We start from the raw sequence: 12,669 nt of genomic DNA on the forward strand, positions 1-12,669 counted from the left end.
CGTCTTCCTCAAGTTAGATCATCAAAATGTACGGGTGGAGGGTCAAGAGGATGTTTTTAATATGTATTTTTAGATTAAATTTAATTATTCTAAATCAGATTAGGAACAAAATCTACAAAAAAAAAGTGTGTGTGTGTCAGCTACGACGCACGATTGGAGTTTACTCCTTGCAAACGATAAAATGTCGATAATATCTGTGGCTGTCGACCATACTTTCATACTAGGTAATGTGGTAAGAATATATGTTTTTATAATATAAATGTTTGTAGTCGTAATAAAACGTACCTACATCATCTATGCCCAAATAGGATATTCTTTCGGTGACCAAAGTTACCTTTATAGTAAGAGAAGAATAAGAATGAACAATCTTTTTAGTTTTAATTTCACTGACCATTACTATTGACAAAACTCTATGGCACGCTAGACAATCTACTTTTATTTTTTACACCTGTTTTACACTTTAACACTGACAATGTTGTGACGTGGCTGTCGAAACTTTCTACATAACGCCTCAACTTTTCGTGTTACACTTGATTTTACTCCTCATAAAATTTCCGTACCGGGCCTTATAACTCAAATCGTTTCTTAAGGAGTAAACTCAAAAACGTGTGTGTTACTTATGTACACGCGTTAGAAGTTAAACTTCTTTGGTGCAACAAGATAAAAATCCTTTCAAAAATTTTATTCTGCGTTTGTAGAAATAACGACACTAACAATAGAAAAATCTAATATGTTGACTATAACTTCAGGGTGTCGGTTTTTTGTGACGGTGTGCGCGCGCATCGTGAAAATGTAATTCCTAGATAAGACAAGTTTGTTTTTGTTAGCGTCGCAACCCCTCTACCCGTAATTTTGTGTTAGTTATAAGCTTAATATGTTTTAAACAATTAAAGTCAGGTTTTACCCAGCTTCAATCAGAGTTTTATTAAAACATCCCCATACAAAAACCGCCGCCGAACTTAACTCGAGTCTAAAACTGAAACGTTTAGGATTTTAACAAAAGACAGTCGTAAGTGGTATCTCGCTTCTGATTCTCACCCTAAGACGATGTTGAAATGATCACAATAACTTAAACATGGAAATAAAATCTTCCTATGCAGAGATTCATTAACTCAAATGTCCATACTATGGATGGTTTTTACCATGCGCAAGTATTATGTTGTTCTATTGAATTAGTCATAGAATAATTTTTTAAGCTATTGCATAGATTTTATCGCGGGCTTTGAGCGCGGCGACCGAATCAAGAAATTCCGTAACGAAAATAAAAACCTATCGCACGATGACGTAATATAGGTGCGGCCAATACGCGTTAGAGCGGGACAGAACGCATACTGCGTCTCACATCGGTCTGGCGTGATCGGTGACGTACCGTAAGCGCGGCCGGTACAGCCGGTACGGTTCCCCAAGTGCCACACGTGTTTTTATTATAATTGAGAACGTTGTTGATGCTGTGGATGGTATTTTCATATTGATATGAAATAAAAACCTTATATGGAACGCTTTTATTACGTCATTTATTCATATAGGTAACAAAATGTACACATATATATAAGAAAAATATAGAAAATGCCTTAAATCAAGGGCGAAGAACTGACGATAAGAACTGGCTAATAGTGTCAACGACATCCTATAAAGCGCCAAGTTTTTGAAGTGAAAACTTCTTTAGCGTCGTTGTGATTTGAAAGTCGATGAAATAAAAAAGCGAAACTAAAAAGAGACAGATACATAATTTTACAAGAATTAATGTGGGAGAAAAAGAGAGATTACATCAGGAAGCATTGTACAGTATAGAAACTTTAAATTTGTGTGTATTTGATCATTTACTGCTTTAAAAAAAGATAAATGTGCAACAAAAATTAGAGATTAATTTAATTAAATTATAAAATAAGATGAAATTTATAAATTTTATTTGCACATGAAATTGAAGATTGAAATTAAACTTAAAAGTTAAAATTTAAATAAAAAAATTAAAGAAAAATCTAATAGGTACTACATTTAGAAAAGGAAAAATTTTGGTTTCATTATGACGAATGTTATTTTAATTTTTACGTTTACTATCAAACTTTAATTTTGATAGAAACTACAGTGACTAAAGTTTTAAAATAATAATAATGATATAATTTTAATATGTAATTAGACTATTTTCAATATCTAATTTTACTTTAACTAACTTTTCTTTAAATTATTTTACAAAATGTTTGTAAGGAGTTGCAAGCATTACAGCATATATATCCTCAAGATGGCGCAAATGTATACAACCAAATGTCAGATATAGATGCATGCATATTGTAAGTAACTTAAATAAATACATTTAAATTAATAACTAACCTTAACATATAATAACTAAAATACATTATTAAAAGGTTTCCCTTTAGGCAAGGTTCCGAAAATACTTACATTATAAATTTAATTTTAAATATAATTAAAAATAACGTGAATAGTAAGATTTTCAAATAGCCTATTAAAGGTCTTAAAATTTGCGATTGCCTTTAAAAAAATTAATATATTGAAAATTCACACATTGAATCAAATTTTATATAATATCTAAGAAATTCAAATTCTGGGCTTTTACCAAAAAGATAACGTTGTAATAAACAATAATTTAAATGACGCTTATCTCGCGTTGGATATTCTGGCGGAGACTAAAGACACCATATTTTTCGATCCTTAATTAACTGTCTAGAGATTCAATTAACTCTCCGATTTTACTACTTTACTGCGACATAGACCCGACTGACCCGGCAAATGTTTGTTTTGCCATGAATATTATTTCTAGGAAACATTTTTTTAAATTATAATATAATAAAAATAACTTTCTACTATACTAAAAATATTGATCGTAGAAGGGTGAAAATTAGACATATAACGTATTTTTGAATGCTGTATCATAAAAAAATAAAAACAAAATAAAAATTTATAAAAAATAAAAAAATATTGGGGTGATCACTTAGGGGTTTGAAGATAGTAGATACTGTAGCCGATTCTCAGACTTACTGAATATGCATAAAAAATAAACTATTCAAGGGAAACGGTAGGAGAAAACCAGTCATGGGGACCAACATGATTTTTTGTTATTGCCATCTGTTAGACTTGTGACTATCAAATAATAAACATATAATTTGCAATAAAATAATGTTGCGAATATAAATTAATATGTAAGCTATCCTATCTTTTAAGTTTTTTAAAGCGGTTAAGTAGTTTAGAAGTCCATAGCGGACAAACAACGTGACGCGTAATTTATATATATATTAAGATAAGAAATCCAAATTCTGGGGCTTTTACCAAAAAGATAAAGTTGTTGTTTTCCAAGGCCATCCATAGTAAGATAGAACATAAAAAATGTACGTTAGGTTTTATTTGTCTAGTATTAATCTCTCTGGGCTAGTATCGATCATAAAAGCAACGACCAGTTTTCTGCCGCCCACCTGCATGAATTAAACGGTTTTACGCTTCCATTGATGACCACTCGGAAGTACAAGGATTGACTTCCTAATAGTAGCTTAGTAGGATATAGTCCCTTTTCTATAAATAAACGAATCATCACTTTGTACACTCCCTTCTCTTAGTACGATGAAGGAAATGGATTTCGTCTCAAAGAACAGTCTCGCGTCTGAAACCCACCCTTAGAATACGTGCAAACGATGTTTTAATGGAATAATCCAGTGGTGATACAAGTCTTTATATAAAGTCTTGGCTGGTCGCATAGGTCTTAATTATTATATTTTATAGGTACACGTCACATGTTGAGGTTTAATACTTGCAAGTGTCCTCGCGATGTTATGCGTGTTGATCCCACGAGAATTTAAGTGCGGGCTCCTATTTCACCATGACAAGAGGACAAATCTTTGTTGTTTATTTATTTTATTATTAGTTCTTCTCTTCCGTTCTACGCCCTTGAATTGAGAACTGGCAGTTAATGTAAAATTAGAAGCATTTCATATATATTTATTTTTTGACGTTCATAAGTGTTCATTTTGTTACCTATATGAATAATTGATTTAGAATTTTCGCCAGGATTTGGATTATAACTGTGATTCGAACACACGACTACAGGGTCGCTTAAACTACTAGGCCAACACTGCTCACGATAACGGGTCAAAATATTGTTTGCTAATTTTTTTTATCGACTGATAACGATATTTCATTATTGTATAATGTTGTATAGTAAATCAGTTTATAATAGACTTCTGGACAGTGCAGCAGTGTGTAAAATGAAGTGAGTAAATATTCATAATATTTTTTAATTTCTTTGAACTTTTATTACATTTTACAATTATTGTATGTTGTTCAAACTGTTCTTCTGAAATAAGTTCAGTTGAGTCAATATTTTAAATTATTTTTAGAGTTATGTAGCATTCTAATGGTGGACAAATTATTAAAATTGCCCCTGTAATATTTGGATTTTGTTCGAAAAGAAAAAAATTGTCTTTGTAATAAGTATAGACTAACTTTATCGTTCGGACGATGTTGTCTGAATTTTTTTTGCACCAAAATTAATAAATTGATTTACTTTATTTGGAGCTGGCTGCTAATATTGTTTGCTATTTGATATAATTTCTTACCAAGCTAACCATTATATTTTTACGCCATAAATAATGCTAAATTATAATAATAAACGAAAAAGGGACAATTTCGAATATTAAACTTATCTCATGACTAGTAAGTAGGTACTGTTGCAAGCTTTTAGATTAATTTAACATAGCTTTATCTATACTAATATTATAAAGAGGAAACATTTGTGTCTTTTATGTATGTTTGTAATGATATCACACAAATACTACTGGACTGATTTAAAAATTCTTTCACCATTAGGCAGCTGCATCTTTACTGACTTATATATTTCATTTTGAAAAAATAGGAATCCCTAAAAAATGCAATAATATAACCCAAGATGTGAAAAAATTATCCATAAAAAAATTGTAATCGTGTTGATGATAGAACAAAAAACAATACAGTATTATAGAACAAAAATAATATTTTACCCATGGGCAATTGTATGTTGGCCTATCCCGAGTTGGAACTGCAAAACTTGAATTTATTTTGCTGCCAAAACGAAACTAGGGCTAATATTGTGTATAGGGAAGTACTAAGACAATGAAGTTCTACAAATAAATCTCTACTCTAATATTATAGAAGAAAGTTTTGCATTCTGAATTTTAGTTTTTATTTTTAACAATTTAATACAAATTCGTGGACTAATTAAAAAAATTATTTCATTACATATTACATCAAGAATTCTTTAACATATGTAGAGTATTTTTAAATATACTAACGTGGGACGAATTTAAAAATGTTTTAGATATACATATATTCATTATAAAGTAAAGTCTGTATGTATAAATCTGAAGGAAAGTAATTAAAAACTAAGTAAAATAAAAGTTCGGTATCCACGCGAGTGAAACTGCGGGGCATTGCTAGTAAAATAAATACAAACATTTATATTATAATAAAGTGTGTGTGTGTGTCAGCTACGACGCACAGTTGGAGTTTACTCCTTACGAACGATAATTATGATATATATCGAATAGAAAAAAAGGGTAAAGTAATTATTCGGATTATTTATATTACTTCAATAAAGCGTATTACATAAAGTATGTTATTTAAAATAAATCTTGATTTCTATACAAAACGGCACGAACGACTTCCATACTTTATAAGCTGTGGTGTTTCCCAGGCTTATAATTTCGGCTTGTGTCAAAATATGCACTGCAGAACAAAGATGGCGATAATGTTCTGTGGCTGTCGACCATATTTTCATACTAAAGGTGGTAAGAATATATGTTTTTATAATATAAATGTTTGTAGTAGTAATAAAACGTACCTACATCATCTATGCCCAAATAGGATTTTCTTTCTGTGACCAAAGTTACCTTTATAGTAAGAGAAGAATAAGAATGAACAATCATTTAGGTTTAATTTCACTGAGTATTTTTTGTTTATTACCATTTTCAGCCTAAATTAGAAATTATTTTTAACTTTTTAGTTTGATGTGCTTTAAAAGCGTGTTTTTTAGTTTTTTTAAACTATAATTTATTTTAGATTGTGGACGTTGAGTGGGTAGATATTAAGCAGCCTATTTAATTTAATATAGATATAGTCAGAGTCATAGTTAATGTGTAGTCTGCAACTATATGAACAATTATATGGGCCTAGTCGATAGTACCTAATCACCTTGATACTTAATATGAGAAAATTTAAATGTTAGTTTTTGTGTATTTGTACGCATAACTGCTACGCCCATGGGTGGATCGTGAATTTGTAGGGTTCTGGGCTACTACGGGGAAGTCCCCCATCATAAAATTTTCATGTGTCCCTTTTTAGTTTAGTTTTTTGTTCCTGTTTTAGTTTACTACATGTATTATGTATTTTTTACACTTTTTGCTTAACTTATCTATTTTTTTAGATAGATTGCTCGAACTCTTAGGTCGCCAGTTGCCCTCCTTTTCAGTTAATTATGTCAATTGTATTATGTTTCTGCAACGAAGTGTTAATACCTAAATATATCCGAAAAATAATAGTTAACAAAAACTAGAACACACGCTGGTTGCTCGATAGACGAAAAATATGGCACAGAGCGCCCCACGCTTTTTCACAATAATACCAGTATTTTTTGTTCATTACCATTTTCAGCCTAAATTAGGAATTATTTTTCACTTTTTAGTTTGATGTGCTTTAAAAGCGTGTGTTCTAGTTTTTTTAAACTATTATTTATTTTTTATTTTTTAGTTATTTTTTTTATCACATTTGACATTTGGGCATAACTCTTATTAAAAGTGACATAATAGTGAGAGAGAGAGAGAGATTTTCGTATTTGAAATGCATTACTGTGGACGTACTGATGACGCTCTGAATACTCCAGAATTCTTTCATAATATAATTTCAAAAAAATTGCATGTTTCGCAGGTCAATTGTAGCAGTGTGTTTGCTGGTGTGGGGATGTCAAGGACAGAATAACAATATCCATAGCCCAAATCAATGGATTGGAACCCTTTTAACTCCGACAAGTTAGTCTTAATAATAATATCTTTGTATTTTTATAATTTGTGTTCTTATTGTATCTGCGGCTACAAATCTTGCAAATTGATTTGGGCAAGGCTTGCCGCAGTTTGATAGTTTGCGAGATACGGAGGGAAAACGAATTACTGGATTTGCATTCTCAGATTGCCTCAACATCATATAATATTAATTTGATAAAAGCCAAGTGCCTGAATGCAGATGGTTAAAATTTGAAAAAAATTAAAGCAAAGAAATAATCAAAGCGAATACGTAATATAACTTAAGTTATAAAATTTCCACATCTCGATGGCTGGAAAGCGTCCAAAATTCACGAGGCATTTCCTTTTGCTTTTGCGATCTATCGAGATGTGAAATCCTAACTAGATCCTCACCTTGGTGCGCCCAAGGAGATATGACCTCCAAGTATTTTAAAAACAGCGTACCCTCGTATGGTCGTCCGTGGCCTTTCATGGCTGACGGATGGGAGTATTTGCCGCTTTATCTTATAAAAAGCATATAAACCCTAGTTCATTATGATCGTTGTTCAATTCATTTAAAACATTTGCGTTTCAGATAAAGGACCCCCGGATTGTTACACTGAGAATCAGGAAGTGGGAAAATGTGTGAAATCGTCGGAATGTATGGACAGCATCGAAATCGACTTGGAAAAGATGGATGTTTATAGGTTAGTTTAGGGCCCATTTAACATGGCCTTTAGATACAGTAATTTAAATAAATAATTTAGAACAATGTACCCGACTTCAAATACCTATAATATATGTCTGAGCAATACCGCTGGTGTCGGCTGCCATTGTCATTATATGTCACAGACCTCGTAAATTAGCAACGTCAACGTCTGTTTATATCCCAACTTACTAAATCAAGGCAATATTATAACGAACGAGAGGAACTTGACACTGTACGCCTCTTTCTCGACCAATATTTCGAAGCAGCAAGTTGTTGGACGGTTCTAATTTGAGGGGACTGGGCTTGGGAGGTGAGGGGCTATTTACAAACACTGACTTCATGTTTAATATATAATATAAACACTAACACTATTACACATTTACACTAATTTATGTTTATAAAACTCTAGGATGTTTCACTGTCCGTGTCTAGAAGAGAAGTAAGTTTTCACAACAGAAGACAATCATCTGTAATAAAATTTGAATAAACATTCCTTCACATGTGACAAGTGATGCCTGCCATTACTTACACATTCATACTCCAACAACTCTTTATGACATTTTAAAACAATTCATAGATTCAATAAATAATTTCTGGGCGGATGCCCTTCATCATCAGAACCTGTCTTCAATAAGTTGTAATGTGGGTAGGAACAAAAGAATCACCAAAGTCACAAACAAAAGTTATTAAATCACATAAAGTATCTGAATCCCTTACAGCAATTCACTAAAATCTAATCACTAGTAATTAGGGAATCACTTAATCAATCACTTTTAATTAGTTTTAAAGCAACAAGGCACAAGATTACTCGAAATAAAAGCGATTCGTCGCAAACGTGGTGCGCTCGCCGTTGATGTTCGAAAAATCCAAACGAAATTCAACATGGCCGCGCTGACCAAATCAAATTAAAAAATAAGTCTCTCTTAGCAGTAGATGGTTCTTCCAGTAACCTGGCTTTAAATTTGTATAATCATTCAATAAATAAAACATTGGAACCTCTTCGACAGCTTTAATTTAATTTCCAGTGAGTCCAGCTGCCACTACTTGAAGATATGCTGTCCAACCAGTCGATTGATTACGACAGCAACCGTGACTCCATCTCCACTGCTGCTAAAGAGGGCAGGATGTGGATGGAGCAACCCTGGCGTCTACTCATTCCGCGACTCTTCAAACACGCACGCCAAGCTCGGAGAGTTTCCTTGGATGGTTGCTTTGATGAGGTATTAATTTTAACCAACTTTGAGGCAGACCAGACCAAAGTCTGGTCTCCTCACGATGTTTGAATAATCTAAACGCTACTGCACCAAGCTGCTTCCAACATTTTACTCATATGGTATCGATTACACTTATGGCTCTGGTAATAGGGTATACGTCAGACTGGCGTAGACACTGTGACACGCTCAGGAGACGAGAAAAGAATGTCGAAATCAATTCGCATTTATATTAGATAAGTATTTAATATATACCCGATAACCTTAGACAATTAATACAGATAATAAACCTTCTCCAGGAAATCCAGTCAGAACCAGGCTTGGGATCCAAAGGATTCCCTGGGAGGTGGAAGTCTGATCCATCATTCCGTGGTGATGACGGTCGCCCATAAACTCAATGCTATCAATAACGACCCATCTTTGGTAAGTACGAGTTACCAGTCGTTGGAAGACGTTGTTACAGTCCTAAATCATAAATTTCCAGCAAATAATTAACTATTTCAATAATTAAAATCCAATTACGAGGTCTCCTTCAAAATACTGTTGGGACTGTCATGACGGTGCAGTGCTTCAGGGACGTTAGAACGCACCAACACTGATAGTTTAAATGCGAAAACCTAAGATACAGCAACACTAGCATAAAGGTGCTGTCGTAAATCCCGTTTACAATCAATAAAAAACACTTGTTAATAATTATGTAATAACAATATTTGATGGGTTGTTTGTATTATTACATTTACAGATAAAATGCCGTCTTGGCGAATTGAATAGGCAGAATACGAACGAAATTTATCCCCACCAAGACAGAGATGTCAGTAAAGTCCTTGTTCATGAACAGTTCTCTTCGAGTAAGTACATTTATTTACAGATAAACATTAACCGCCCACAAGTTTGCACAACATCTACATGCCTTTAAAGATAAATATCCGCATCCGCAACAGATGATTATTTAACTTCGTCTAAGCTAAGCCTCTGAACATTAACATACACAATTTATAATTATTTGTTATTTTTCAGAGTCCCTAGCATACGACATTGCCCTAGTAATTACATCGTCTCCATTCGATCTGAGCTATCCCCATGTGGGGATAGCCTGTTTGAGTATCAAAGCGCCTAAAACGGACGCTAGTTGTTTTAGCATGGGGTGGGGTAAAGACTTAAATAATGCCAATAACTATGCCGTCTCGTTAAAGAAGGTACGTTTTAAATATTCATTTTTAAATAATTTATATAACTAAAAGATATTATATTTAATTAATCAGTTACATAACTCCATTGATAGAGATTACAAAAATAACTAGCAATATTAATCGATAATGCATTTCACATGGCTCCCTCTGAATAATATTTAATATTATAGTATGCGATCAATCTACGTATATATAATAAGGAGCAATGGTTTTTATGTTTTATAACGAGAAAACTCCATAATTATATGTAAAACAATTAAAGACCATGTTCCGGCCTCTATCTTATTATAGGTGCCATTACCAATAGTTGACCTAGGGACTTGTGAATTGGCCTTACAAGGTGTGATTGGAAGTAAGTTCAGCTTGGACAACTCGTTAATATGTGCTGGAGGAAGGAAGAACGTTGACATATGCATTGGTGATGGAGGCTCATCACTTGCTTGTCGCACTTCGGTAAGTAAAACCATCGCAGTGTCTACAAAGACAGGAATAATAGTCAAGCCCCTTCCTAGTGGGAGAGCACATTCGGTTCATAGATACTTTATTTCTCAAAGAATTACATTCACTTAGCGAAAGCGAAAGTTTCTTGCCAGTTCTTCTCGCTTAAATGTTAATGTAGCTCTTCGTTTTTTATTAAATATAGACGTCCATAAGTGTACATATCAACCGATATGAGTAAATAAATTTTGATTAGGTTTGATTTTGCTGCAATAGAATTCTGCTGTCATATTGAAGCTGTTTTTTACTTATTCAATAATTTGATTACTTCTTTCAGAGCGATGGCGCCCCACCTCGTTACACATTGTACGGAATGGTTTCACATGGCGTCGAATGTGGTTTAGAAGTACCCGCCCTATACGTCAACGTACAGGCGATGCTTCCATGGATCACTGATAAATTTTTTGACGAGAAACTTGACCTTACGTTCTTCGCTTAAAAATGTATAAGTTAGATATTTTCAATGAGCCACGGTCTAAGCGCTAATATTATTATGTAGATAAACACACAATATTCGACGCATTTTAAACTGACTCGTCGGGCAATAAATGTCACTTACATTATGAATGTGCACGCAATGCAACCCGTTATCGATACTTCCCTTCTTAAGCTCTCTGACTCCGACTGATGAGGATTTTTGAAGAACTAAGAAATATCCCTAGAATCAGTACGCGATAAGAGACATTCATTATAAGACACAATCTCCGCTTATTAAATGTCAAAGTTAAAATATACCAAAAAATTTACTTAAATGAAAGTAGAATTCCTGACTTACAGGCCGTGTGCGCCATTAATACTAACTTGGATAGAACGAAGCGAGACTTATGTAACCCAACATTAGTTAAGTTACATATAAATATTTTAGTTACTAATTCAAAGCGTAAACATAATGTAAACAATAATCACACTTGATATGAGCCCTTTAGTTTTTAAAACACTCATAAATTGTACTTTAACATTCTCGTTTCCGATAATGTCCAATAACATAAATGTTATTTAGATGAATGAATCCTTAGATAAGCCAAATTTGTTTTTGTTAACCCCTTCTTTTTTTGTTAGTTATAAGCTTATGTTTTAAACCATTAAATTTAGTTTTTACCCAGCTTCAATCAAAGAGTTTTATTGAAACATCCCCATTCCCCATACAAAAACCGCCGCCGAACTTACCTCGAGTCTAAAACTAAAACGTACAGGATTTTAACAAAAGACAGTCGTAAGTGCTGTCCGCTTCTGATTCTCATCCTAAGACGATGTTGAAATGATCACAATAACTTAAACATGGAAATAAAATCTTCCTATGCAGAGATTCATTAACTCTAATGTTCATACTATGGAGGACCTATTTGGTTGTACCATAGCCGAGTTCACGAGAGGTTTTTACTATGCTATGGACATTTTTTTTTATATTTTGTGTTTTAAAGAAGTCGACGCTATTATGTTCTTCTTTCGAATTAGTCATAGAATTGTGGTTATTATAATTTAGAACGTTGTTGAAGCTGTGGATGGTATTTTCATATTGATAAGACATAGAAACCTTATATGGTACGCTTTTATTTCGTCATTTATTCATATAGGTAACACAAAGTGTGTACTTTGTGTATATACAAATTAAGCTTAGGTTTCGTGTCGTGTCATTGTGTGCAATGTGCAAGTGTCATTTAGATGTATGAATCCTTAGATTACGACTTAATAGTCGACGTAATAATAATTAGCAGGGAACCTTGAGGGAAATGCCCGATAATTTTGAAGCTCGTGTGGTATTCGGGGGATTATTTTTCCGATCCAAATGTCGGCCAATAGAATTGCACCATGAGACGAAATGTACAGTTAACAAATAAGAATTTCATAATGAATAAAACAACTACTTAATACATTTCTTGAAGCAACGACCAGAGAAAATTTTCACAAAAAATAGTTAGTTTAGTATAGTTTAGTTTAGTATAGTTGTCATGACGACTGTCGTCTAACTACAACTATATTAATTGTTTGCAACGAACCTATCGGGAAATACCCGATAATTTTGAAGCTCTTGTGGTATTACATATGACTATTCATTTTCTTAAGTTATGAAATATTATTTAGCAAAA

General features: G+C 33.0%; 1 protein-coding gene across 1 annotated transcript; it reads left to right on the forward strand.

Annotated features, from left to right (window-relative positions):
- Positions 1-4,086: 4,086 nt before the first annotated feature.
- On the forward strand, positions 4,087-11,691 carry LOC125058302 (phenoloxidase-activating factor 2-like). Its single transcript, XM_047662363.1, has 9 exons — positions 4,087-4,216; positions 6,904-7,004; positions 7,570-7,681; positions 8,709-8,903; positions 9,194-9,317; positions 9,637-9,742; positions 9,912-10,090; positions 10,376-10,537; positions 10,860-11,691. Exons 1-9 carry the CDS (start codon positions 4,155-4,157, stop codon positions 11,019-11,021), a joined length of 1,203 nt encoding a protein of 400 aa, XP_047518319.1. The 5' UTR covers positions 4,087-4,154; the 3' UTR covers positions 11,022-11,691.
- The last annotated feature ends 978 nt before the right edge of the window (positions 11,692-12,669 follow it).

The sequence above is a fragment of the Pieris napi genome, chromosome 18 (assembly GCF_905475465.1).
Source record: "Pieris napi chromosome 18, ilPieNapi1.2, whole genome shotgun sequence".
NCBI lineage: Eukaryota > Metazoa > Arthropoda > Insecta > Lepidoptera > Pieridae > Pieris > Pieris napi.